Here is a 27,618-nt window from a genome sequence, read left to right as displayed (position 1 = left end):
GTTAATATGGCAACCAAGTAAAGTGATAATTATTTTAACAAAAGACTATCCTTCATTTCCAAGTTTCTTTGTTAGACATTTATAATGTATGTATAGATTGAAGAATTTTCTCCAGAGATTAAAGGTATTACACATGCATTAGTAGGTATGTCTTGTCTTTTACATGACTTTATACTGTAATGCTTCTCTTTTGCCAGACTACAAATACAAATAATATTCATATTACATCATTACATTATGTACATAATCTGGTAAGTACTTTGGGGTTTATTCTGCTTTATTTTTGAATCTGTTAAATTAGCCTTTACATTTCTGCCCTGCAATGGACTAATGTCCTGTCCAGGATGTACCCCTGGCCCAGTGACTCCGAGATAGGCTCCGGACCGCCGCGACCCTCACAAGGATAAGCGGTTCGCGAAAAGGATGTTGTATGTTTATGGGCTGAGCCATTGTCCCAAAAGAGATACACTCCTATGACTTTATTGGTGACATTTGAAATGCATCTTAACAGGCACACATTTTCTCCTTGCAATGTTTTACAACTTAAAGTAAATTCGACTTCAAATGTGAGTCCGATTCCGACTCTGTTTCTGGTTCCGCATCACGGCTGCTGCGAATCGGACTGTGATGCGACCTACTTGCACGAGCAGCAGCCGCCCTGAAGGGAAAAACCTTAATAGACTTGAAAATAGAAGGCGACATTAAAGCATCTTCGTTATTAAATGTTTTTAATTGGGTAACAGTGAGAGACAAGTTCCGCCTCCCAAGAGGAGTTGGCTAAATATATTTTGGACTCTCCTGATAATTCCAAGACCCAAATTCCCAAAAACATCTCGTTTTAACATTTACTTAGCGATATCCTAAGTGCTTTAAATTTGTAATTCTACACTTTCACTCGCTTTGTATACTTTTGAGTCCCAAAGCTGGTAGCTGCACACCAAGTGACCTTTCCTAACCCTGATGAACACCCTCTCACAAGACTGCCTGGTGCTCGCGTCCGCAGGCTCGTGCACGTAGCCCATGACCCTTTTGACCTGCAGGAGCGCGCCTGCTAATCAGTTCTTCCAACTTTGTGTTTGTGTGTGTGTGTAACCATGAATCAGCAGATTTGGTGTGCTGTTCGCAAGTGAGGGCCTGCGTGCACCTGTTATTTTACATAATGCCTCATGCTCAGTAAAAATTGTATTAAATCCATCCATTGAGGATTTGTTTAGGAATCAGTCAAAATAAATTAATTTCCAAATCATACATGAGTTTTTCAGAAAGTTGCTATAAATCTCTTTATTGCCGTAAGTCCACTTCCGGTTTACACAGTTTAGTTCTTTTCTAGTTTTAACTTCTCTACACCTTGTACTAGTTTTTGTTTCAATGACCCCTTTTCCGTCCTTGGAAAAATGGATCACTGAATTATTTTTTACACTGTGTATTAACCAGGTCTTGCCGTTGAACACGTATCTCCACTCCTCCTCTTTGGAACTGGTAATTCGTACACGCTTTTCTCAATTGCTCTGAGATTTAAAACGCCGGTGGCTGCCAGAACAGGGAATATGAGTTATCTGGAGATTACAGAATGTGCCTGGAGCATATTTCAGATAATTGCAAAAAAAAAAAAAAAAAAAATCAGTAGTGGAATTTAAGAATTGAAGAGAGCAGAGAGAGATTTTTTTTTAAGTCTTTGAATGAAAAGATTTCCTTTGCCTTAGAATTATATTCATTCAGCTGAAGCTTTTCTCCTGAGCCACTTCCAACGTAAAGCTACTTATAGTGATTTACCCGGGTATTTTTTTCTGAAATAATTTGGAGTAAGCACCTTGTATTAAGGCAGTCAGTGGGATTCAAACCTACAACCCTCCGATCAAAGAACAGCAGCTCTAAGCACTACACTACTAGCAGCCTTAATTGGTTCACTCGTTATTTCAGTTGTTGCAGTTTTAATTTGATCATAAAAAGTTGTGACTTCACATTTAATCCAATTAACCAAAACTATATGATATGGTACCAACAATGGCGTGAACCAAGGTATTTAACAATAGTACGGGGACCTTCGCCAATTTCGAACAGCAGCACATCAAGACCCTTCCTTAGCCTTTAAAGAAAAGCCCTTATGGCAAAGATTTATATCCTTAACCATTATTCTGCCTATTTACTAGAGAAACTATGATTAGCCGTCGTTTCGCTAATAAAAGAAATTCCGAACTCTGGCGACAAGTGACGGCAACACCGTGATACGGCGCAACAACAACCTATACTTGAAGCGAAGCCCCGCCCCCAAGTGATGGGAGGAGGAGGAGACGCGAAGCCCCGCCCCGGTCCCAAGTGATGGGAGGAGGAGGAGGAGACGCGAAGCCCCGCCCCCGGTCCCAAGTGATGGGAGGAGGTGACGCGAAGCCCCGCCCCGGTCCCGAGAGGAGGAGACGCGAAGCCCCTCCCTCGACGGGGGTGTTTTTTGAGAGGTCTCGTAGCTTTGCGCCACTCAAGGAATATAGCTTTCCCAGAAGCAGCATCTTTTCCAGACAGTCGGACTCGGAGCCTGTTGAATTCACACCTATCAGGTAGGAGACTCGGTTTTCTAGAGCTAGGCGCTCACTTGTACAGGATGTACTATATGTAGTAGTCTTAGCTGAATTAGTACAATTATAATTCAATTGGCTATCTGAATTCACACTTACATTAATTATAACTAGTCTACATGAATGGATACAGACAACGTGTACTGTCATACATAAGATAATATTTGTGTCCGCCTGTTGTTCTAAACTCATTTTGATAAACGGTTTCAGAATAGTGCAGAGATATTTGCAGGAGTTGGAGCCGGCTGCGAGAATATGTCAATATTTTAGCATAACCTGTGAATGTTTAGTGCCGGCATTATGTAGTAATTCTCCCTAAACAAAACTAATGAACAACTCTGCTGTGACTGTACCGTACGCGCACGTGGTGTCACTCTTGACTTAAGTTATATTACAGACCGCTGCCAGTTGTCTTTCTGAGAAAAACAAGTTATTGGCGATGAATTCGGGCGCTCGTCGCGACAAGCAGCAGCTCCTCTACAACTAAACTTCATTTAGATGGCTGATCAATCGCTCGCCGCTGTCATTGATTTCTTGCATCCCGCGCGGTGACCCTGGGCTGTAGTACCTACTAGTACAAAAAGGACTCTTCTCCCCTAGACACCGAACCTACTGAGCTATACAGCCTTATTGTAGCGTCACTTAATTTCCAAAACCTGTGGACGGCTGATCACCTGTTACTGCTTAATTCTACCGTGTTTCCCAGGCTTTTTCACTTAACACCCCAGAATCTTACAGTAAAGCAATTATGATGTGATGTGTTAACTATTTCCAATTAGGACACGTAGGGTAGGGAAAAATTGCTCCAGTAAAATTACCCGGCTGTATAAATCATGGGTTAAAAAAAAGTAGGAAGGTAATCAGTAATCGCCGATAATCTGAGTTTTATGCAGCTACTCGTGCAATGAACATTATGCATAAACTAACTGTACAAGAATCACACGCCTGCAACTGTCTTTCTCCTATGGGATGATGCACAAATAGTATTTCAGATGTACGTCGCTTTCTAACAAACAAAGTTTGCTTAGGGAGGAGCGTCAGCTAAATTGAAAGATGTAAGTGTAATTAATAATTGCTGTCCCAAATAATAAAAACTTCTTTAATTTTTTCCGTTTAATCGTGGTGGGACGGCTACGTACATTTCCACGTTTGACACACTCGTGCCTCTATATATGGTGACACGGACTTTAAAGTGAACGTACATGATCGCACTTTTGATTCGGTTCTCAGTGACGACGCGCGAGCGCGCGCCCTGTACGGAGACGGCGACGCCGACGCCGGGAGACGCGGCGGCACGTGGAGCAGAGCGCGCGGGTGCTCGCGCTCCTCGTGTCACGTGACCGCGCGCCTCTCCGCGAGTGTCTGATCGCTCGGATCGTTTGAAGAGCCGCGTGAGTCTCTTCTTCCGCCCGATTTTTGCCTCCTCGCGCTGGAAACGCCGGCAGTAGCGGAGAAAGATCCGTTCGCTGGCCGCTGGACATGAGCAACATAATAACTTAGTCCCGACAAAACTGATCGGCTCCTATTTACTCTTATTAACCTTTAGCTGATGTTTTTGATCTGGCACGCTTATATAATGAACTTTATTTATATTGATTTGCCTCTTCATGCAGCAGAGCGTTTTTACTGTATCACTTCAGGTCAAGGGCACCACAGTAGGAGCAGGGACTCAAACCAACAACCTTCAGCTGCGGGAGGTGGCTTAACCATTGCACTGTCTGCTACACACATATGTGTGCTTTCTCGTGACACACAGCCCCACACACGCAAATAAGTGAATGCTACATCACATGTCTTGCGATTTATCATTTTGCAAGCCCTAATCATTATTCTGCATTTTTCTGTCTCCTCACATCTGCTCACAGATGATGTTTGGAGGAGACCAGGGGTTAGAAACCTGTTGCAATTATGTGGACTGAGAGGAGCTTCTCCCACTGTCCTCTTGTCCTGGCCCTGTGGGCAAGGCAGATTTATGCTGTGCTCCCCCTTCCCATTAACACTACAATATATCAGAAGGGATCTCTGGTTTCCTCCCACAGTCCAACGACATGCTGTTCAGGTGAATTGGTGACTCTAAATCACCCATAGTGTGTTTGAGTGACAGAGAGAAGAATTGTATTAGTATTACAGTGTTCTTGGTAGACCCCCAGAGAAGGTGTAACTGTACTGTGTCACTCTAAAATGACCACTGTTTGAAATATGGGTAGAGTTGTTAACTGATTGTCTGTTTCTGTGTTGGTTGCAGCAGTAGCTCATCTTCAACTGTAATAGACATCTTACGTTACTTTATTTAGCAGATGCTTTTCTCCAAAGAGACTTCCAATGAACTCTATGTAGTGTTATCATCCCACACACCTTATTCACCATGGTGACTTACACTGCTAGATACACTACTTACACTGGGTCACTCTCCCATACACCAGTGGAACACACACACACACTCTGTCACTCACACACTCTGGGAGAACCTGAACAGCATGTCTTTGTACTGTGGGAGGAAACTCGCACAGACAACATGCAAACTCCGCACAGACTGAGCGGGGATCGAACCCACATCCCCTCCTGCCACCGAGGCACTGTGAGACCTTGTGAGCGCTTTTTGTCTTGTATCCCCTCTCCTGTAGGTCGCCTGGATAAAGGCGTCAGCTGAATAAATAATAGAAATAATAATCGAACTGAACTCTTAGCAGCATGTAAATCCCATTTATGCTGTACTTGAATTTTCCATAGAAAGTTGAAGTGGTATTTTTCTGTTTCGTGGGTCTAGATTCATCGTCTTCTGTTTTCAAATGGATTGAACTGGAAGATGTTTATGATTTTTACTGAGCAATACCTTTAAAAGTAAATGTGTTTTTCACCAGGGCTGGAAATGTTCAGAAATGATTCCTAAAACACCTAAGCAGAGTCCTGTGCCACTGGATGTTCAGTAAATGGATAACTTTTCCATAATTGCCAGTTAACCAGTCTTAATTTGTTCCTGAAAATAGAATAGAGAAAAAAACTTATTGGGAGAAAAATTTTTTTTGGGGGAAAAATTCCACTTAATTCCAGACTCATCCCAGTTTTGCTCCAAGATCACCATAAGAGACAGTTGATATTAAAGGAAAAAGTAGCGTAACACATTAAAATGTTACTTTTACTCTTTTGCAGTTTTTTAAGAATGTTTTAAATTGATCACCTCTGTGAACACTTTTTGAATTATGTGTATGTTTTTTGAGTCACGTTCACAGTTGTAGTAACAAACATGGTCCTGCATCTATAACGTTTTCTCATCATATTATGAGTGTTTTTAAAGGCTATATTTGTAATCGAGGTAAGAACAATGAATTCTCATTTTATTGTACATTTAACTTTTTTCCTTCTACTGTAAATTACAAATAAATACAAGATTTAAAGTTTTTTTTTTTTTTAGATTGTAGTTGCTGTCTTTGCTTCTTGCCCCCTCACTCCTGCTGGTGGTGATGGCGTGAGGACCCCCTACAGAGCACACATTCTGGGTCTGGTGGGTAATGGCAAGCTATGTGCAGAAATTTCAATTGTGGTTTTCAAATGCAGTTTATTTCACTGGACCAACTGTTTATGTCTCAAACCAGATATGGCAGATCATATAAATGATGATCTAGACCAGTTAAAGAAAATTGACATTAATACTGACTGTCCAGACAAGACACACACATTGTCTGAAACCACCAGTCCCATGTAGGGTCACAGTGAACCAAAGCCTAACCCAGCAATACAGGGAGCAAGGCTGGAGGGGGAGGGGACACACCCAGGACGGGATGCCAGTCTGTCGCAAGGCACCCCAAGCGGGACTCGAACCCCAGACCCACAGGAGAGCAGGACTTGGTCCAACTCCCTGTGCCACCACATCCCTCTGCTGTCCACCTAAGAGAACAACCAAATGTTGGGAGACTGAGTAACAGGGGATGAGTGTATTTGATTTTAAAGGCATGGTAAATGTTGACACGATTCTGTTGTGAAACATTTGCCTCTTCTGTCTCTTCAGCATTCACATCATTTGTAAGTACAAGAACAGAAGTGTAGGTATTGTTTATGAAACCTATGATTAAACCACAATATTGATATTCATAGCATATTGTTGTGTATTATGGGTCAGACGTGTTTCAGGGTGCTAAACCTGTTCTCTTCACTGGTCAAAGTCGGGTGCCTGTCGTCCTCATCCTGAGGTTGTAGGGTCATTTCTCAAGCTCTGAGAGGCAGAGAGCCGCTGGTTACCCTGGTGACCGCAGTGTGGACAGGAGCCACATTACTGGAGCTCTGCACCTCTTTCATGGGCTCTGGAGTGTGTGAACGCTGAGCGTGAGGGTTTATTTAAAACGAGTGGAGTGAGAGGATGGAATTAGCATGGAGGACCAAACAAGTATAAAAGTCAAATACAGCAAACATGGTACATCTCTCAGTGGGTTAGCCTCAAAAGTTATACCTACGTTTAGCCCACTTTCCACTGACCCCTGGGGTCTCGGTGTTCATCCTCAGACTTTAGTGTGTGTTCACACCCCTTCCCACCCCTTTTGTACAACAGGGTGGAAACATCTGTATGGTCTCTTCGAAGGGGGCGCATGGGAGACTGCCCCGAGGGGGGCTGCACATATCTCGCACTGTCAGCACAGCCACCAACTCATCCTTAATCCCATCTGACAGCGTTCAGACCAGTGTGGTTGTGTAACAACCCTTGGTCTTAATCTCTGTGACAACGGGGGGGGGGTCACCCACAATCGCCACACTAGCTCTGGCTATTACATAGTATCATCTGTTTATTTGAATATGGTAAAAGGAAAATGTAAGAATGATTTTGAGTTAAAAAGGTACTGATTGGCCCCCATTACTGTAATTAATCCCCAGGGATCTCGCAGACACGAGAGACACAGGAGATCAGCGCTTGGCAGGTTTGCAATGAAAGACCTAGAAAAGGTGCACAAATATGGTGATGTATCCTCAAGAACAAAGATTAGAATTATTTCAACAATGATGTTCTGTACTACACTATATGGGTAGGGAAGCTGAACTAGAATAGGGAAAACATGGGATCCATTCAGCTGTCATACCAGGGGAGGGTTTTAAGATAACACAGACAGCCAAGAAAACAAATACATGGATTTTGTATCAAATAAAGCTTCAAGTCTCATTAGGAGTAATGATGAGATTGATTTTTCCATACTTTGGACATGTCCTGTGAGCATCAGATCAGAGGAAGAAAAGAGAAGCGAATGCCTGGCAACCCAGCGATGGACTCGGTCACAATGACAAACCACACACTTCTTTTCAATACTAAGGAGACACACGCTGGACAAGTTCCTGGAAACAGCCCATTTATGTGGTCTCTAAAGGCAGGGGCCTGTCTAAAAGGGTGGCACGGGATGGCACCCCCCCAGAAATATGATTGCTCCCCCCCCCAACACCATTGGGCTGGAGTACTGTCAATCTGACAAAGCTCAACGCCATTGGATCAGAGCTCCATCAATCACTGCCTGATTTGCAGTGTGCAATCACAGTACGGTACCGCGCTTTTCAAACAGGAGGAGAGACACGACCTGACCGCAGACCACATCTCTGTTCATGGTATGAACGCACTCTGTATTTTGAAATACGTGGACTGGGATGTTGTCCTTCTCTGTTGCAATAACATATAGAGGTGAACTCCAGATAACAGCAATGGGTAGTGAGTGATGTAACCTACTGACGGCGGAAGGCGACTGAAGCCTCGATTGTCCTAGTAAAGACGACCCTCACGGGTATAACGGCTTCAAAAACTCCCGAGAGTCCCATTATAATATTACATAGCTAGTTAGATAGTTTAGTTAACGTAACTTGTGCAGACTAGCGAATAGCTACGACTTTCCTGGTGTTTTTCGTCAGCGGTGCACCACCCCATAAAAAGAAAATGGACAAATATTACTGTATCGGTTCTTCCTGTTCTTTTAAAGATTAAAGGCACAATCGCTTTTCTCAGAGGGGCTACAATAAAGTGGTAGACGCTGAAATGTGGGGTTTTGTGAAATGTGAAATGGCCCCCCGTGCCACCTTATTTAAAATATCCTGGAATCGCCCCTGTCTAAAGGTCAATGTCGACTCAGTGGCACTTAGCAGGTACATGTGGAGAGGTGGGCTAGTTTGGAAAAAATCCCTGTCTTCTGACGGAGAGGTCTTGTCCTAGGCTGACAGTGACACTGAGAGAAAATCCATCACTGACGCTCCTGCTTTGGAAATATATGTATTATTTCTTCCAGGTTTTTTTCTTCATTTGACACTTGTTGAAGTTTGACTCGCCGAGCAGAAAGCGTTAGGTGCTGGTGGGAAATGACAGCCGATGCCTCCGCCCCGTTTCCCCAGGCGCCGCGAAGAGCCGTAAGGATGCCGCACCAGTACCCCACTCTTTCTGCCGAGCAGAAGAAGGAGCTGCAGGACATCGCCCGCCGTATTGTGGCCCCCGGGAAGGGGATCCTGGCTGCCGATGAGTCTGTGGGTCAGTAGAGGCACCGCCGAGCGGACCTGCGTGCAGTTTGTTGCAGGCAGCGTGAATGGAGGAATTGTAAGAAAGGGAGCATAGGATGGATACGGTGTGGGCAAGCAAGAACCCCTGCTCACAGTCAGTTCGTGAAGTGTCATGTTTAACATACGGAAAACTGTGTGTGTGTGTGTGTGTGTGTGTGTGTGTGTGTGTGTGTTCGTGTTCACAGGCAGCATGGCTAAGCGCCTGAATCACATCGGTGTAGAAAACACAGAGGAGAACCGGCGCCTGTATCGGCAGATCCTGTTCAGCGCTGATGAACGCATTGACGGCTGCATTGGCGGTGTCATCTTCTTCCACGAGACCCTCTACCAGAATGCCGATGACGGAACCCCCTTCGTCAAAATGATCAAGGACAGAGGAATCACTGTGGGAATTAAGGTACTGCCACACCTCACAGGTGGCCAGTAAGCGTAGTGAATTTACCGATCAAGTGAATTCAGGTTTTAGTCCCGGAAAGGGGACTGCTGTAGAGTCCTTAAATGAAGTACATGAGCTGAAGAAGAGAAAATGAGTGTAAGTAAGTAGGGCCAGGAGGTGGGGTAGTGTTTATGTCTGTCACTTTGGTAGCTGAAGGTCCCCAGTTCGAATCCCAGTCCTGCTGTAGTATGCTTGATGAAGGTACTCTCTCTGAATCGATAGAGTAAAAATACCCTGCTCTATAAATGGGTAAAAAATTATCCTGGTTCCCATACACACCAACGCACAATACAAACAAAACACACAGGTGCCTGGTAACCTGTCTTGGTTACAGCTAATAAACACTCATTTACCATGACTTCCCTATTTAAGCCCCTTCTGCCCACTGTGAGAGGACGTCTAGACCTGCCCGCAGCCCTGAATCCTTCTCCCCGAACTTGCCCAGCATGAAAAAGACACGCCGAAAAGTTAATTCCAAATCTGCATCCTCTAGTCACATGAACCAGTTCAGCTGTAACAATTATACAGTTGATTATCTAACATTGTAAGTCACCTTCTACAGAAGCATTAGATAATCAAAGGGTTAATAATAATGAGTGAATTCTAAGATGCCAGTTTGACTAATAGATTGTATGTATTTATTTTTACACATATCTATTAAGAAGTTTTTTTTCTTGTTACAATAAATGTAGAAAGTAATCACAGAATGGGGGGGCGCGGTGGCACAGTGGGTTTGACCGCATCCTGCTCTTCGGTGGGTCTGGGGTTTGAGTCCTGCTTGGGGTGCCTTGCGACAGACTGGCGCCCCGTCCTGGGTGTTTCCCCTCCCCCTCCAGCCTTACGCCCTGTGTTGCCAGGGTAGGCTCCCCGCGACCCCCCTATGGGACAAGTGGTTTTGGATGGTGTGTGTGTGTGTGTGTGTGTGTGTGTGTGTAATCACAGAATGTGGACAGAGATGTGAAGTTGCCTGATCACTCATCATCTGTGTGTCCTTCAGGTTGACAAAGGTGTCGTCCCACTGGCAGGAACGAATGCAGAGACCACCACCCAGGGTAAGACTTGGCGATTAAAGTGATCCTCACATTTTTCTGTTCTCCTGTTCGCCGAATGCTGGTGGTTAGAGGTCTCCTGCCCACACGAGTGTACTGTGCTGCCCACGTTTTCCTCAAAGGACTTGATGGACTGTCAGAGCGCTGTGCCCAGTACAAGAAGGATGGGGCTGACTTTGCCAAGTGGCGCTGTGTGCTGAAGATCAGCACTACCACACCCTCCCAGCTGTCCATGACAGAGAACGCCAATGTCTTGGCTCGTTATGCCAGCATCTGCCAGCAGGTAGAACACCTGTTTTGCCTCGTATTATTTCTGGCTTTACGTATATGATGTCTTACAGCTGCCGAGATTTTTTTGTGTTGTTCTCATACACATGTACTCCCATTGGTCTCTTTCTCTGCTTTCCAGAATGGAATCGTTCCAATCATTGAGCCAGAGATTCTTCCTGATGGAGACCATGACCTGAAGCGTTGCCAGTATGTCACAGAGAAGGTCAGTGCCGCCGTGTGTGAATACGTGTGTGTTCCTGATGATCCCTGTCATCCGAACCTAGTTATTGATATAGTGTCACGTTGGACTTGGATCCAGGTCCTTGCTGCTGTGTACAAGGCCCTATCGGACCATCACGTCTACCTGGAAGGCACTTTGCTTAAGCCCAATATGGTTACCCCTGGCCATAGCTGCCCCATCAAATACAGCCCAGAGGAGATTGCCATGGCAACAGTCACCGCTTTGCGCCGCACCGTGCCCCCTGCCATTGCAGGTACACTTGCCCTTTCACAGTATTGCAAAGAATAACAATCTTGAGGTCAAGAGCTGGGTATGAAGTGTTTTTCCGCTGAAAAACACAATCTGAATTCGTAAGGAAATATACAGCAACACACCTTTTCTAATTATATCCTCATTGCAGACTTTCTGCCATTTCCATTTGACATTTGTTTTACTGTGTCTTACACAAGTTTAACGTATCCACTTTGGAAATTTTTGTTTTTTGCTTGGTCTTGTTGGCAGGAGTGACCTTCCTCTCTGGGGGTCAGAGTGAGGAGGAGGCCTCCGTCAACCTGAACGCCATCAACAACTGCCCCCTGGTGAAGCCCTGGCCGCTGACCTTCTCCTACGGACGCGCCCTGCAGGCGTCGGCACTCAACGCCTGGCGGGGGCAGAAGGAGAATGCGAGTGCCGCCACCGAGGAGTTCATCAAGCGAGCTGAGGTTTGTTTAGGTGTCTGAATCCAATCGCCAGCTCCCACGTTGGCTTCTGTTGCCTAACACTAAGAAGAACTATCAAATTTTCATCACAGTTAATGCGCTTGGGTGCAGGCACAAATGCTGCTGTTTTTAACGGCTACTTTTACTGTCCAGCGTGTGCTTTTTACACAGTGTGCGTGGATTGGACAAGTTTTCTCTTTATAACTCTGCAATCTTCCAGATAAATGGACTGGCAGCCCAGGGGAAGTACACTGGTGGTAGCGAGAGCAGCGGAGCCGCGGGCAAGTCCCTCTACGTGGCTAATCATGCATATTGATCATCCAGCCGGGCCCAGACTCCAGCTTTTGCCGACCAAAAAGTTCTTCCACTACTGCAACTGCAACTGTAACACCAACCAGTCACCGGCATATTCTGTGTTCAGTCTGTGCTTTAGAATACAATTATATATATTTCAGTAAAATAGTATATTGAATGATTTACTGTATGGTAAATGAGAAGTGTAGACAGGGAAGAGAAAGGCCCATTAGAGGAAAAATATTGAGGAAAAGGCACTTTGTAATTTTTTGATGCAATAAATAAAATAATCTTCCACAATCCTTATTCGTCAGCAGCAGAAAAATTAAGAGCGTTCTCTAACGGATCGTCTTTTATTCTGTTTCCCTGAGAAAGATGAAGAGTGACAGGTTTAAAAGATGAGTGACATCTCATAAAAGGCATGAGGTACAGTGTAGATGTGCCCATTTCAGTGTTGTTACTGTGTGTTACATTGGACAGAATCATGACCAGACCAGCCATTTCCAAGACCTTGATCTCGAATAATATGGGTCCTCTAAGCAGCCACATGATTAACACAGCATCTTCATGGATACGGTGGTATGTGTTCCAGGTCAAGTATGGAAGCTTGTTTAACACAAGCGGGCGGCAACGGTTCAAACGTGGAAACGGAGCCTGTAATAACTAACTATTAAACAAAGCTGTGGTGCACTGCCTCTCCCTTCCCTGTGTGGTAATTTGCTGGAAATGCATGTTTAACTAAACCTGTTATGTGAATAAAACATACGTGTGTGAACTGTGCTATAGTGTGCCAGTGTAAGCCTGTGTGACGCTTGTGTCCCCCCCTCCTTTTGGTGGCTTTGCGATGCCGGCACAGCAAACTCCTCTGGCCTTGGCGAAGCTGACTGGACAGCTGGGCTTAAATGGAACAGCAACTGCTGTGTGGGGGAGAAAAGCAGTATTTTTCTGTGATTGTAGTGTTCTCTATGCACCTGACCTACCTAATAGTGTGAAGAAATATCAATAAAAAATGTGAAAATAAATGTCATTTGATTCTTTGACTTCAAACTTCAGTCAAACAGAATGGGTGAGAAGAAACTAAAGACATTTAAATGCATACTTAGTAATTCCAGCTACACAACTTTGTCTCTTAAAAATCTTTATTAACAGAAGCCTGTGGGTGTGGGGAGCTGATTTAGGTCCTTAAGATTTCATGGTTCGTCAAATCTTGTGTTATTTTTTAAACAACAATAAAACGAGTTGCAACAGTACAGAGACAGAATCAGTACACTGAGAAAATGACGATACTTAGATGAATAAATACAGTCCATAGGCAAAGGGTTTCAATACTTAACCACAGGTAATCAAATATCACCAAGAAGTTCTTAAAAGGTAACTAAATCTTCCACAATTCATTTGAATTATCATGCAATTGGAAATGTTATTTGTAGTGGAAGGTATCTGAGTCAGAGTCAACCGCATGTTTGTGGAGGGAGCTTCCGGAGTCGACCATAGCAATAAAATACATACTCTTGCCAGATATGCAACAATAAACCTACTTTTGGCATCCTTGTCAGGAACATGAGCTGGTCTAATTTGATCTTGGGAGCTAAGCAGGGTTGGGCGTAGTTGGTCTTTGGATTCAAAACCACCTGGGAATAGTAGGTGTAACAAATTGTTGTTTTTTTTTTTGTTTTTTTCCTTCAGTTTTGTTTCAACAAATCCAAGGAGAAAACAAAGTTTGATACTTCTAGTGGAGAACTGAATAGTGTCTCCATCTTGTGGGGATTAAGTGAGAGTTTGCTCGTACCTTCAAAGGAACCTTTTTCAGTGGTGCACATAAATGTATTTCCTCAGTTCTACAGCAACAGCTCATTCAGTATTTGTTACATGTTCCTGCCTTGCACACACATTTATTCATATTGTATAAGATCTGGTGCAATTATCAATTCGATCCAAAGGGTCTGAAGTTTTATACAGAAAATAGTATGCCACAGCACTGCAGGACTGCCAGAACAACAACGTGTGTAAAGAGCGCCAGGTGAGTCCTTGTTACAACTATTTATATTTTTTCCAAGATATTTGTGAACAAAAGTTACATTTATTGGTCACTCATTTTGATTTTACAAACCATTGCCTTTAAGTTATGTTCAGCTAATGAGTTCACTTTAAAGCCAATGTACATTAGTCATAGAAGAGAAATTGAAGAAAAAGTTTTTTTTTTAAATTATGCGATCTAGTAGCAACTCTGAAATTTCAATCAAGCTGAGTGTTTTTCTTTTGTATTATTTACTACCGGCTACTTGTCATGTATTTTATACAGTATAAGCCAGCAAGTAGTATAACAGTTAAGGAACTGACCTTGAAATGCAGTGGAGTATTTTTACATTAGCAAAATCAAAGTCCTGCAAGTGCAATGTGGCAGCTCTAACTAGTACATAACCTTCTCCCTCAGGGGTTTAATGTCTAAAATGGACAGATGATCCACTGCAGCAATTTTCTTGGCAATGACTACTACCATAGGAGTAGAGAATAAAACAGGTCTGAGTCTGGGATCTTTGTCACAGTAAACATTTGCAAAGGAATCTTCTCAAGTCTCCTGGTACACTTCACAATGTTAGGGGAGCCTCATCAACAGGTAACCATGAAGCTCCAAAGCAACTACTGAAAGAGGAAGTTGAACATTATGATGGTTGGAATGATCAGAATGTTTCCCTTTGACTGGTTTTCATAGCCTGTATTTACTCTCCTCTACCTGCAAACGTCACAGACAACACCAGTGTGAACTTTATCAAGTACACTCAATCCTCAGGGGGACCCGTTCAAAACAAACCACTACAATGGATTATGAGAATATAAAACCTAGAAACCCCTTTTTCTTACATAGAACTGGTTATTCAGGACAACATTGTTGGCTTTTGCATGGTCATTTTACTTCCAAAGGAGGTGGAAAACGGAGCCGATGAAAGACGGCAGTCACGTTTGCGCTCATCATTTTGGCGAGTGGCAGATATTTAAAATAAACAATTCTGGGCACACCAGTCTATCACAAAGCAGCCCCCCCCACACACACACACTAAGGGTAATTTAAAGTCACCAGTTCCCTTGAACTGCATGTTTTTGAACTGTGAGAGGAAACCTGCACATCTACATTTATTCATTTAGCTGGAACTTTTCTCCAAAGTGGCTTATGACGGTTGACTATTTACAATGATTTACTCATTGACACAGCTGGATAATTTTAGGGTAAGTATCTTGATCAAGGATAGTACAGCTGCAGGGGCATTCAAAGCCGTGGCCTTTGTACCAAATGGCTTCAGCCCTAACCACTACACTGCCAGGTACGCCAGAAGTGGGACTGCTGGACCCAAGTATAGAGCGCTAACCATGACACCATAGAAGCATTTTGGAGACCATCCTAACTCCACACAAGACTGAACAGGGGTGAAACCCTCATCTCCCTCAGCTACTTGCTGCTCCATCATGTCACCCTTATAGTATAGACTTGCAGTTTAAATTCTTTGTGTCACTTTTCCAAGAAGGTGCCGTTCGTGAGAAAATGAAACACAACGGCAAATAAAACAAAGTTTGATTTTTGGCCAAAGTGATAATAAAAAGATGTCTTCCGTGAGTATGAAATACAGCATTCAGCAACTGTTTTCCAAGGCCAGGAGAAGAGTGCCTTTCTAATGCTCTTCCAGGATTTGGCTCTACTGGTCACCTGAGAGCTGAGAGCCGACAGCGGCTCTGTAGCCGGACTACAGGAGAATTCAGCGGCCACAAGGTCAGAATCTTCTTCACTTTTTGTCCTAAATTCACTTCACCAAAATGGAATTGAATCCTTATACACGGAAGACACGGACATCTTGCATGGAGATTTTTGACAATGTCAGACCTTTCAAGTTTATTTTTTAATGTAGTGTCTTTAAATTGCTTTAAAAATTAATGCAGCTTAATTAATAATTAAAAAAGGGAAGGGTGTCTGTGCATGTTCTATAGCAATTTTTCAGACCCATAACAGCGCGCAGCCCCTCCGCTCCCCAACCTCTTACTGTGCGGCAAAGCAAAGCGCCGCTCTCTATTTTCCTGGGGTCGTCAGCGCGGGAACCCATCGGACCAATCAGATACATACTGCATACGTTCAGTTTGTTGAACAAATACAGTATTCTCAAAAGTCCCTGATGTGTTGTAGTTCTCAAATTTATGTTATTTTAAGGGACGTTACTAATGATTGCGTTGAAGGCTTGTTTTGTTCAATTCCATACTTTCTTTGTGTCACATTTCACCATGCAGCGAGGACTATTTCGTTTGTCGGACGTGGTCGTTTCCTGTGCGAAGGCACCGGTCTCTTTGGTGTTCATCCGCCCCACGCGCTGCGCCGTTCAAAAAGAGGATTGCGGCGCCATCTTGGAGTGTAACTGGAAGTAAAAGGTGGCACCGATAAAGGCTTAAACTTCCTTATATTTAGCCCATCGTTTAGGGTTTTTCCTGTTACGTTATCTGTTGAACTTTAAGATATCACGTGTTGGCATTTAACTTTCTGCAACAATTTCCAACAAAACCAAAAATATAGACAATGTCGTCTGGCGGCGGTGTGATTCGAGGCCCAGCTGGGAACAACGACTGCAGAATATATGTGGGGAATTTGCCCCCCGATATTCGTACCAAGGACGTCGAGGACGTGTTCTACAAATACGGTGCCATTCGGGACATCGACCTGAAAAATCGCCGAGGTGGACCCCCGTTCGCCTTCGTGGAGTTTGAAGACCCCAGGTACGTAAAGTTTCGGGTTTAAAAATCGTTATCGTGGCGGAAGCGACGGATGGATCATTCGATTCGCGGCCAGACGACTGACGCGGGACGGAGTTCGCGTTCGAGTTGAGTGGAGTCAGGCGACGCTGCATTTACTACTTCATAATTTATTTAAAAACTGCTACAACACTCAGAGTCAGTATAAAAATTGTAGCGGCACCTGTCTGTGTGTGACGCGTGTGTTGCTGGGTTGTAAACAGTTCCTGACATCCTGAAGCAAGCAGCAGCAGGTCGCGGTGGAATCGCTCACGTCACGCACACGCACGTGCCGTGCTTCACTTCAGTACCGAAACACTTTGTCGCCATACATTATAGGATGAATTGTAATGTTCTGAACGGGTCAGCTTCATTACTTATTTTTAATGGAGCTGAAGCTTTTTTTTTTCTTCTGTGCAGATTTCGACATTAGGTTTTCCAAGCTGCTGTGACCGTTTACTAATTTAATCATGCACTGCAGTCAGGCTAAATTACTGTGCGCTGAATACTGTACTAGTGGGTTTCGATCATAGAACCTCCTGATTGTAAGGCACCGACTGTAACCACTGTCTGCTGCCCTAATGGAAACGTGTACGTGATAACAGTAGACCCCCCCAGGTGGGTGTGAAGCTCAGTGACTAAGCCTTAGGCTAAGGACGTGTTAAGGTGGAAAGTGAGTGGATGGGTTTAGTTTGAAATTATGGTGTACTTGTCCCCCCCTCCCCCGGTGGCTGCAGAGACGCGGAGGACGCGGTGTACGGACGGGACGGCTATGACTATGACGGCTACCGCCTTCGTGTGGAGTTCCCCAGGAGTGGAAGGGGAACTGGCAGAGGTGGAATTGGAGGCGTTGGGGCCCCCAGGGGGAGATATGGACCCCCGTCCCGACGATCTGAGTACCGGGTCATTGTTTCAGGTGGGTACAAGAAACACAACAGAATATCTCAAGTCCTTTGCTTAATTTCTAAGTAAGGTGTTTGTATATAACTGTGTCCATATCTAAATGTCATTGAACATAATTTTCAATATTAGATGGGCATTTTACAATCCAAATGTGGCTTGAAGAAAAGTCTCTAAATACCCCTAGCAAGTGAACATGTGTAATGGGAGAACTTACTGGCTACCCACATTATGAGAGACAGCAGAGTAAGGCTTTGTCAAATCTTATGAGTTATGTGCTTATCTGTCCATATTAATTCTTTTGCTGCCTGCACAGCACTGTGCTGATGGCTAAAGTATGTTTGCATGTATCTAAGAGCAGAGGAGTGTATTTGTGCAAATGCAACATTCTTTGCCACATGAGAAAATATTCAGTCCCAATATGAGAACAGAGTTCATAGTGTAATTAATGTAATAGTGGCTGAAGTTCATGTTACCTACTGCACTGTTCTTTTTGCTCTTGCGGTGGGTATCTGTTTCTTGTGGGTAACTCTTTGCTTTTCTTTTTCTTGTAGGGCTTCCTCCAAGTGGTAGCTGGCAGGATCTAAAGGATCACATGCGTGAAGCAGGTGATGTATGTTATGCTGACGTTTTCCGAGATGGAACTGGTGTTGTGGAGTTTGTTCGCAAAGAAGACATGACCTACGCAGTACGAAAGCTGGACAACACTAAGTTCCGGTCACACGAGGTAGGTCTGCCATTCAGTTTGACTCATGGCTTTAAGGTAAGCATAATATGCCACCACAGAGGACATGGTAGGCAGGATTAGTGAATGATTTTCACTTTTTCTATATTAGATTTGCAAAGTTTCATACTTCTAAATTGTTATAAATTTGAAGTAGTGATCAGTATCATTTTTGATATTGATCCTTTCATTAAAGTGTGTTTTCTGATGTAACATCTACTTCAGATATGTTTGAGCTTGTTCTAATCTTCTGTGTAGAGTTTTGGTGTATTATCTTGTTTGTATCTTCTGGTAGATTGCCAGATTTGTACTGTGCCTGAAATGAAAATGTTCTTTTGTACTAGAAAACACATGTTTGGCAAGTGAACTCTAACCATACCCATCAGTCTTTCTCAGTAGAAGGCCTCCTTCATATCTTGCAGGGTGAGACGGCATACATCCGTGTGAAGGTGGATGGCCCTCGGAGTCCAAGCTATGGGAGGTCGCGCTCACGTAGCCGCAGCAGGAGCCGTAGCCGCAGCAGGAGCAACAGCCGCAGTCGGAGCTACTCGCCACGTCGCAGTCGAGGATCTCCTCGTTACTCGCCTCGCCACAGCCGCTCCCGCTCCCGCACCTAAACTTTGCCTTTAGTCATCTCCCCATGTGTTGCAGTTTTGGTGGTTCCACTGTTGTAAAACCATTTTTTTTTCCTTTTTTTTTAACCCACATTTTGCATTTTATCAGTGTTTGCTTTTGATTCCGCTTTCCCTTCATTTCATTCTCAAATGCTGTCGTTTATCTGCTGTGTTGGTTTGTTTCCACCTACCCCCATCCCCTTGGTTCTCTCTCTCTCTCTCTCTCTCTCTCTCTCTCTCTCTCTCTCTCTCTCTCTCTCTCAGCTCCCAAACTTTCCTGTTTTGTCTTGTTCAGTGTTTTAATTGGGTGTTTAGTGTTTCCCCCCTTTTCCCTCCCCAAAGTGAAAGTTTGTCATTCAGATACATTGAACTAAAACTGTGATATGCAGCTTTTTGTCATGGTTGGGTTTTTTTTTGACATGGATGTTCTAACTGGGTGTTGGATTGCAAAAAAGTATATTTTATTTTACCCTTTTGATGTGTCTTCCTATAGACATCTGACGAGAAGGATTAAAGAATGCTTTGGAATAAAGGATTGTGAAGCAGAGTTCATTCATATTAGGATAAAGCGTATTTGGAGGAGGAGGAACAGGCAGATCATTAAAGGAGGCAATGGTATGATAAGTGCTTCAGTCGCCTATTAAAAATTTGGGAGTTGTGATTTTATTAGACAACACCCCTTTACCCATGTAACTCATGGTTGACACTTATGCTTTTGCTGTTTTTGTACTTTGCCCCAACCCCCATGCCATCCGTTCCATTGATCAGTACTACTAAGCATGCATGTCCTTTGTCTGACCGAATGTAGCCATGCTTATGCATCATATCAGGAAGGTAAACTGTTTCAACAAAATTAACTTTTTCGGCCTGTGTGCGCAGACATACTGAAATTTGATTTTATGTAGGTACCGGTATACCTGAAATGAGACTTTCCCCTAAAGTCTTTCGGTAACCATTAAATACCGATTTTGTAAGTGGCTGTAATTGTTGTAGTTTTTGTAAGCATAAATGTTGAGGGGAAGAAACAAAGCATTGTCCTAATTTTTAATTGCTTGTGCTTCATCACTGAGTTGCTTAGGAGCTGATCATTGTCTGGCATTTTGCAGACTTTTTTTTTTCCTTTCTTCCCCCCCCTTTCTTTTCCTTCCCCTGCCCCTGTAACCAGTCATATGATCTCCTCCTAGACACACATTAAGAAAAGACTGGCTTTTTTTGATTTAGGCCTTGATTCTAACTTGCCTTTCTTTGGTTTTGCTGGAATTTTAAAGGTTGGATTGGAGTGGCTCACTGGATCCCAATCCTTGGAGCCGGATCCTTGGAATCCTTGGATCAGTTCGTAATCAGGATAGGATAGGGAAGGATGGATACATGGAGCGGGATCGTTTTACCGGGAACCAGAGGAGTGGATCCCACCCTCACCAAAACCACAAATGCGGAGTTGTAAAACAACCTGAAATTGGCTGTTAATTTTTTTATTATTATTTTTGAGGAGTCTCAGGTATATACACTTGTGGAATTCGGCTTTATTTTACTGTTTTTTTTGTTTCTGTGCGTGGAGCAAAGCGAGGACCAGGAGGCCGGATGAATCTCCTTGGATGGAATCCGCAATGAGGAGCCTGGTAAATCAAAGGGAGTTGAAACTGGGAGGGTTGGGTTTTTTTTAATTTAGGGTTGTACTTTTACTTTCTGGGTTTTTGCTTTAGTCAAGTGTATAATTTTGTTTTGCAGCTTTATTTTTTTTTACCCCTCAAAATAAAATTTGTAAACTACACACATGAAATGATTGGGAGTGAATTATTGATTGTGAAAGTTAATTTATGGTTCTATTGCAGATAGCAATGTATAAATACCTTGCCTATCAGTTATCTTTCAGCAGCAGTCATTTGCTGTGGTTCTGGTAGCTTGTGGAATTGTTGAAATATGAAAATGCCACAATTCAAATTTAATTTGTGCACAAAACTGATGAGCTGTTTATTAAATCAGCTCTAGCCATAACCTATCAGCACATCCTAAAACCTTTGCCCCCCCCCCCATTCTCTTGAAGACCAAGCATTAACTTGTTTTAAGTTTAACTGCCATATACATGAAGGGCTTTTCATAATTATATACTTGCATGTTTGGTGCATGTAAATAAATGCAAGTGATTAATTTATAATGTCATCACTAGTGGCATTACCTAGTTTTTTTGTGCAAACAATACTTGGTGACTTAATACATACTTTGCATCTACTATGACATTATTCCAGTGACACGTTTAAGGTTTCAAAGAAATTAAAAAAAAAAAAAAAAAAAAAAATCCAAATTAGTTTACACATGATTAGGTGGGCGTTCTGTTAGGACAATGCCGTCCTCTTTTGGCAGTCTGAGAACTTGTACAGATTATTGGGCACGTCGAAAGGATAAAGACATTCACTGTTTTGACATGATTCATTTCTGCACGCAGCCCAGCAGTATTATTGGTATGTAGCGAACCTGCTGCTGTCACTATAAACCAGTGGGAGGGCGTGTGCTTCAGAAGTGCCGTTTACAGAGGGGCCCTCCGGTAGGACAGGTGAGCCGCCGCCGCCTCCTCCTCCTCCTCCTCCTCCTCCTCCTGCTGCTGCTGCTGCTGCTGCTGCTGCTGCGTGCATCACGGGGGGACATGGCCGACCTCTCCTCTGCCTCCCTCTGTGCCCCTCGATGCATTGTGGGACGAAATAAGACGCAGGCAGAGAGGAGCTGCTGGAAAACGCTCGTGGCGCGCAGGGAGCGGCGCTTCCTCAGCCAATGGCAGCGCGGGGGGAGTGCGGCAGCGCGCGTGGGGGGCGGGGCAGCGCTTTTTAACCGGAGAGGAAAGCTGCAGCTCCGAACAGCAGGCGAGCGTCGCGTAAAGCACTAACAGCAGTTCGGGACAGCCGCGTGGGGGGAAAGGTGTGTGAAATATCAGCGAAAGGTGAGCGACGCGCGGCGTTACGTGGCTGCGCATGCATGACGCGGCCGCTTCGCCTTGTCTTGCGGAGCGCGGTGCGAAGTGCGTGCTGTGTGCGCGAAGGAGCGAGAACGCGCAGGCGAACGCGTAGTGTGTGGTGTGAGTAGAGCCCTGACAGGCCCGGGCTCCGTGTGTGTGTGTGTGTGTGTGTGTGTGTGTGTGTGTGTGTGTGTGTGTGTGTGTGGGGATAGATGGCGGTACGAAGCTGCGCTTTATTGCACTTCTGCTCTGCTCAGTGGCCACACGCACCGCCACCTCGCCAGCGGGGACGTGTTTTCTCCGTCCTCCACGGAGCGCGCGCCTTTCCGCGATGCGATTTCAGGTGCTAATTAAACGTGCGCCCACGCGGTGTGGGCGGTCACAGTACAGTACTGCGGGTTCGCGCTGCGCCACCCTGCCTTTCAGGCGCGAGTCGAGCGCCAAGGACGAAGAGCACGTCCTTCTGCACGAGCCCGGGGGCCACGGGGACCTCGAAGGGCCCCCCTGCGAAGTCATCGTAACGCAGACGTCACCGTCGCGCTGTTTTTGGATGCTACGGCCAGATGAGCGCGTCTCCCTACAGTTTGTGACCTTTGGTCTTGAGGAGTGGAGGCACATCGTGGTGCTGCTGATGCTGGTGGTGCTGGTGGGGGCTCTGTTGCCTCATGGTGCTTGAAGCTGCTGCTCCTCTTTCCTGCAGCTGGCCCCCAGGTGATGGTGTTAAGCTGTGAACTTCCTCGCCTACCTACCTGGTCACTCTGCTGTAGTGCCTGCCCTGTTACAGCTCTTCTGCGCATCCCTCCCATGTGCCGTTGTCCTCGATCAGAGCCCTTACCCTGGTGCGATCCAGTGAGAGTACCTGAAAATGGGTACGCGGTCACAACGCTACGCATGTCGTGTTTTCGGATGTACTTGTCTGCGTAGAAGACAATAGTAGGCAGCATTACTTGTTGTTATATAACAACACTTCTTGTGTAGTTTGTCAGAAAATCCCTAAAAGCGGTTTCACTCTTCGGTGGGAATTCTGATCTGCTCTTTGATTGGTGGGAATTCTGTGGTAACTGGGGATTCTGGGATTTGTGCCGTGATGTTGTTAAAGATGTGCGTTAGAAGAGAAATGAGAAAACATTATCTCTATTAAAAAAATAAATACACACAATGTGTATGTAGTGCCCTTGTCATGATCCAGGGCCCTACATGTATATTTAGCATATTTGTTTTATTTATTTAAAGCACAGCATGAGAGGTTCTTTACACTGTGCCGTTCGTTCTTGGTATCTGAATTGAACAGTGGTGTTTTTTTCTTTTTTAATTTTATATCTCCATGTGCTCACTTGTGGCGTAGGTTTTCTTTTGGACAGATGACAAGCCCAAATTCTTCTTCTCCCCTTTTTATTTTTTTTTTTTTTTTGCTGGCAAGACTATCGTACTATTTCTTGGGATGTTGCCAAGGATGGCCTGCTTGGAGTTCTTGTGGACTTTCTGAAGTGACTCCTCTCATTCGAGCCAAGACTTTCAAAATTACTGCACCATGAAGGATCCCATGAACCTCCTGCTCCTCTCAAGGGCTTTCCTGAAGCTGGTTCCAGGAAGTTGCGCTTTCATCGGCCTCCGTCCGTCAGACCTGCCTGGGCCCTCGTTTGCTCCAAGGCCTGTGCTGGAGCAAACCTTTCCTCTGAAATTGTTGTCATTTCTGAGGACTGGACAAAAGTGAGCACTCTGGAGAAGTGCCTTCTTCTCTCAAGATCACGTAGCCTGACTCATTGGGAGAGCACAGGCCAATCTCCTACTTGTGGTCCCATCAGGACTGGTACAACTGACACTGGAGGCCAAACTGGGGATGAAGATGAGATGAACTTTTCTTTCTTCACCTCAAGGGTCACTGATGCTTTGGGATTCTAGTACTTTTAGCGTCTCTCAAATAGTTACTGTAGTACTGAAAACTCCTCGTGTTTTGGACGTGTGGGTAAACTGCTGCATTGCTGGGCTGACTGCAGTTTACTTTTTCTTTTGTCCTTCTCCCAGTGGGCATCATGACTGACAGGAAGGCTGTGATCAAGAACGCTGACATGTCGGAGGACATGCAGCAGGACGCGGTGGACTGTGCCACGCAGGCCATGGAGAAGTACAACATCGAGAAGGACATCGCTGCCTACATCAAAAAGGTAACGGGAACGTGATCCCTGAGCTCTGAAGCAGATGTGCGTTGTAAGATGATGCAGTGGGCAGCGCTGGATAATTTCTCTTCTGGTTAATGTTCCTACTGATGGGGCAAGCAGTGACTAGTCCATCTTTACTGTTGCAGCCTTGTTGGTTGTTTACCGTGTCCTTAATCATTTTTTTTTTTTATTTTTTATTTTTTATTTTTTTAAAATGTGTGCTAGGAGTTTGACAAGAAGTACAATCCCACGTGGCACTGCATTGTAGGCAGGAACTTTGGCAGCTACGTGACCCACGAGACGAAGCACTTCATCTATTTCTACCTGGGCCAAGTGGCCATCCTCCTCTTCAAGTCTGGCTGAGTGGCCCCCGTTCCGGATCGCCCCCTGGACTGTAGTGCACCAGTGGCCGACGCCCACCACACCTTCGCCGCACACTTAAGATTAAACTAAAGCACCGTGATACAAATTGACTGTGGGCGACTGCATGGGCTCTGTACAATACTTCATGTGTGTATGTTGCAGTAAATCTAAATTCCTTTAGTTGTCTGGGGAGGAGAGTCAGCCTTTAAGAACTTTTTTTTTTTTTTTTTCTCTTTTCTTTTTCTTTCATTAGTACAGTGAACTTGTAAATGCTTTGTTGGTGGCCTTTAACGAAAAGGAAAATTAGCGGTGTGCTGAATCGGAGAAGAATGTGGTATCATGTCCCCTTGGGGTGTGGGTGGTGGACCTGCTGATCTAATGTTAGTCACTGCAGTAGTGCTCCAGATGTTCTTCCTTGTCCTGCCCCCCCCACCCCCTGTACTATGACCATTGCGTTTTCCACACTGTGCTGGGATACCAACTTTGACTTCAGACATTCACTCAGTGCAGTTTCTTCATCCTGGTTCATAGCTTCAGGTCAATATTATGACTTGAGTTCACAGATCATTAGCTGCTAATCTGTAAGAAATGGATTCTTCTAGAATGAGTTGGTGGGAGAACTCTGACCTCAGTGTAAGTATGATGAGGCCAGCATTGGGACAGTTGATGTATTCTGACTTTTTTTTTTTTCTTTTTCGATATTTGAAGTAAACAAAGTGTTTTCGTGTAAGAGATGAGGGTGTCGCCACATCTCGTGCAGTCTGCAGTGCTTCTTCGTTTGCGTACTTCTGCCATGGAGTAGAGGGCTACAGTTCAACCAAGATGCTTGACCTGCCTGCTGTGGACTCGAGTCTTCGTAGAATTCTAATGTAAGTGAAATATGTAGACATTGTCTTAGTGTAACGGAAGCTAAGGGTGTCTGCTCTGTGATTCTAGTCCGCTGGCTTTTTTTTTTTTCCTTTCTTTCCCCCCCTCGTTCTCTACAGGAAATTTCTGTATCTGTCTTTTGTGTACATGTGTTCAGTGTCATTTCAGAGCTAAAATTAGGGACTCGAACCTTGTCTCTGCCTCTAATTTAGTTAACACCCTGTTGCGAGCTCATTCTAGTGTTGAAAATGTTTTAGCTTCTACCTGTTAAAAGAAAATCATGTAAATGCAAGTATCTTTCATTAAAAATCTTCGATCGCGTCAAAAGCAGTCTTATTTAATTCTTGGCGTTTTTGGTAATATTCCGCTGGTTGCACTGCATTTCAATGGTGTGAACTGGTCCTAATGAAATTCATCGCATGGGGCAAATGAGAGAAATTGAAGAGATGGCTCATTCGGAGTGCCTGTACTGCAGCGGAAGATGTGCCAGGAAAGCTGTCATCTCCACCTCTTGGTCAGTTGTTCCTGCAGGGAGACTGAGCTGCGTGCAGGAGAACAGAGCTGCTCTTGTACTGCTGAGGTTATTGAATAACACCAAAGGCTTCGCTCACAAGGATGAAATTACTGCTCTGCTCAGCACTGTCCGCAAGCACAGAATACTGCCAATTACAGCTGTGTGTGTGTGTGTGTGTGTGTGTGTGTGTGTGTGTGTGTGTGTGTGTGTGTGTGTGTGTGTCTGTCACATAGCTCACGTGTGAAATCGGCATAGCCATCCCTTCACAATGAAGGGTGTGGTGCCAGTCATCTCATGAAGAAATGATCTTGCAAGTGCCCTCACTTCCCATTCTGAGCCAGACTGGATTTCAGCTTTGCAGCATATAGTCGTGCAGCAGTTGATGTAAGTTTTTTTTTTTTTTTCTTTTTTTTTTTTTTTTTTTGGTTATATATATTAAAAGTGGTGATTAAAGTGTGAATAGGAGAACTAACTAGGGCTTTTCTGATCTAACCGGGGTTTTTCTGACCTACCTTATTGAAGGCAGGTGCTGTAACAGGTTTATTCTAAACACCAAGGCTTCAAAATGTTCGTAAGGACTCTGGCATTTTCCTCAAGGACTGAGAGTGCCAGGATACTGGCCATTCTTTAAATGAGCAATTACTCATATACCACACTCTTTCTTTTCCTAAATGTTGTAGAACGGAGCTAAAAATAAGTTAGATGAAGACGTGAATGATGAAGCGCAGTTTTTTTTTTTTGGTACCATAAGTTTCTCTCAGTCCTCTTTGCACAGGTGGCTCCCTGTCTGAGTGAATCTTGGTGGAAAAAGCAAGGTGCTTGTGACAGATGGCGTGGTGCAGCTGTACAGAGCTGTTCCAGCAGAAGCCTGTCGCTCGGCCAGGATGTTAAAGATACCGATCCGGCAGATCCAGCAGTTTCATCCTGCGGCGGCAAACATCTCCAGATCCCACATGCTTTCCCTGTGGCTCCTTTTCTAGCTGTCCGCTCGAAGTCACTTATAATTGTAGTGGTTTACACATGTGAATGTTCTGATGAAATACAACAGGTTCAGTGCAGCTGCTCCCCTATTCAGCTGCTCAGCAGTGAACCCGCAGTTGCTTCGCCGCACCGCCGAGAGTAAAGCAAACAATGACCAGCAGATGGCGCTGTGCCCTCGTCTCTATTTCTAGGCTGCTGCTAGTTGATGAATAGAGCAGTTAAACGCAAGTGAATAATTCACTACTATTCACTATTCTTAAAGCAGTACAATAAAGGGTTTTCTTGTCTGAAATTTGAAAAGCAGCTTTGTTTTGTTAGTTTCCGGCTTTAATTCAAGAATATCTTCTTTTACTATTTTTTTTACAGAATAGTTTTGTGCAAAACTTTTTTTTTTTTTTTTAAAAAAAAAAAAAAAAACATATTTAGCTGCTGCTTTCCTCAACAGCAGCTTACAATGTTAAGGTTTGAACAGTGTGCCTGTGGAATGTGGGAGGAAACCAGAGTACCTTGAGGAAACCCACACGGAACATGCCAGCGGCACACACGGAGCGGGGATCAAGCCCACGTCCCTCTCGCCCCACCTAGGCGCTATGAAGCAGCAGCGTTACTCACTAAGCCACCGTGCTGTGAAGGGTGAGGCTACTGGCTGACATTTTTCTGTAGGACCTGCGAGTCGTAAACGACATTCCTTCATCATTTCTTCTTTAATTA

The 27,618-nt window shown here is 44.4% G+C and overlaps 3 protein-coding genes across 6 annotated transcripts; all 3 read left to right on the top strand.

The window, feature by feature from the left end:
- Positions 1-2,430: 2,430 nt before the first annotated feature.
- Positions 2,431-12,615, top strand: LOC108932083 (fructose-bisphosphate aldolase C-B-like). 2 transcript variants are annotated; one of them, XM_018748265.1, is made up of 10 exons: positions 2,431-2,552; positions 3,801-3,961; positions 8,922-9,054; positions 9,269-9,480; positions 10,517-10,571; positions 10,691-10,851; positions 10,978-11,061; positions 11,158-11,332; positions 11,581-11,780; positions 11,998-12,615. In XM_018748265.1, the coding sequence occupies exons 3-10, from the start codon at positions 8,943-8,945 to the stop codon at positions 12,091-12,093; spliced, it is 1,095 nt and encodes a 364-aa protein (XP_018603781.1). In that variant the 5' UTR covers positions 2,431-2,552; positions 3,801-3,961; positions 8,922-8,942; the 3' UTR covers positions 12,094-12,615. The 2 variants fall into 2 exon arrangements, with proteins under 2 accessions (XP_018603781.1, XP_018603780.1); XM_018748264.1 differs by lacking the exon at positions 3,801-3,961 and having other exon boundaries at positions 2,432-2,552.
- Positions 12,616-16,409: 3,794 nt separating this feature from the next.
- On the top strand, positions 16,410-19,317 carry srsf1a (serine and arginine rich splicing factor 1a). The gene is made up of 4 exons (XM_018748247.2): positions 16,410-16,823; positions 17,576-17,754; positions 18,293-18,465; positions 18,885-19,317. Exons 1-4 carry the CDS (start codon positions 16,627-16,629, stop codon positions 19,077-19,079), a joined length of 744 nt encoding a protein of 247 aa, XP_018603763.2. The 5' UTR covers positions 16,410-16,626; the 3' UTR covers positions 19,080-19,317.
- A 2,250-nt stretch (positions 19,318-21,567) lies between these two features.
- On the top strand, positions 21,568-25,736 carry dynll2a (dynein, light chain, LC8-type 2a). 3 transcript variants are annotated; one of them, XM_029255633.1, is made up of 3 exons: positions 21,568-21,627; positions 24,049-24,188; positions 24,408-25,736. In XM_029255633.1, the coding sequence occupies exons 2-3, from the start codon at positions 24,057-24,059 to the stop codon at positions 24,543-24,545; spliced, it is 270 nt and encodes an 89-aa protein (XP_029111466.1). In that variant the 5' UTR covers positions 21,568-21,627; positions 24,049-24,056; the 3' UTR covers positions 24,546-25,736. The 3 variants fall into 3 exon arrangements, with proteins under 3 accessions (XP_029111466.1, XP_018603765.1, XP_018603766.1); XM_018748249.2 differs by lacking the exon at positions 21,568-21,627 and adding an exon at positions 21,833-22,008; XM_018748250.2 differs by lacking the exon at positions 21,568-21,627 and adding an exon at positions 23,771-23,901.
- The last annotated feature ends 1,882 nt before the right edge of the window (positions 25,737-27,618 follow it).

This window comes from Scleropages formosus, chromosome 10 (assembly GCF_900964775.1).
Source record: "Scleropages formosus chromosome 10, fSclFor1.1, whole genome shotgun sequence".
NCBI lineage: Eukaryota > Metazoa > Chordata > Actinopteri > Osteoglossiformes > Osteoglossidae > Scleropages > Scleropages formosus.
The sequence above is the reverse complement of the archived record's forward strand: the minus strand, read 5'-3'. Positions and strand labels throughout refer to the sequence as shown.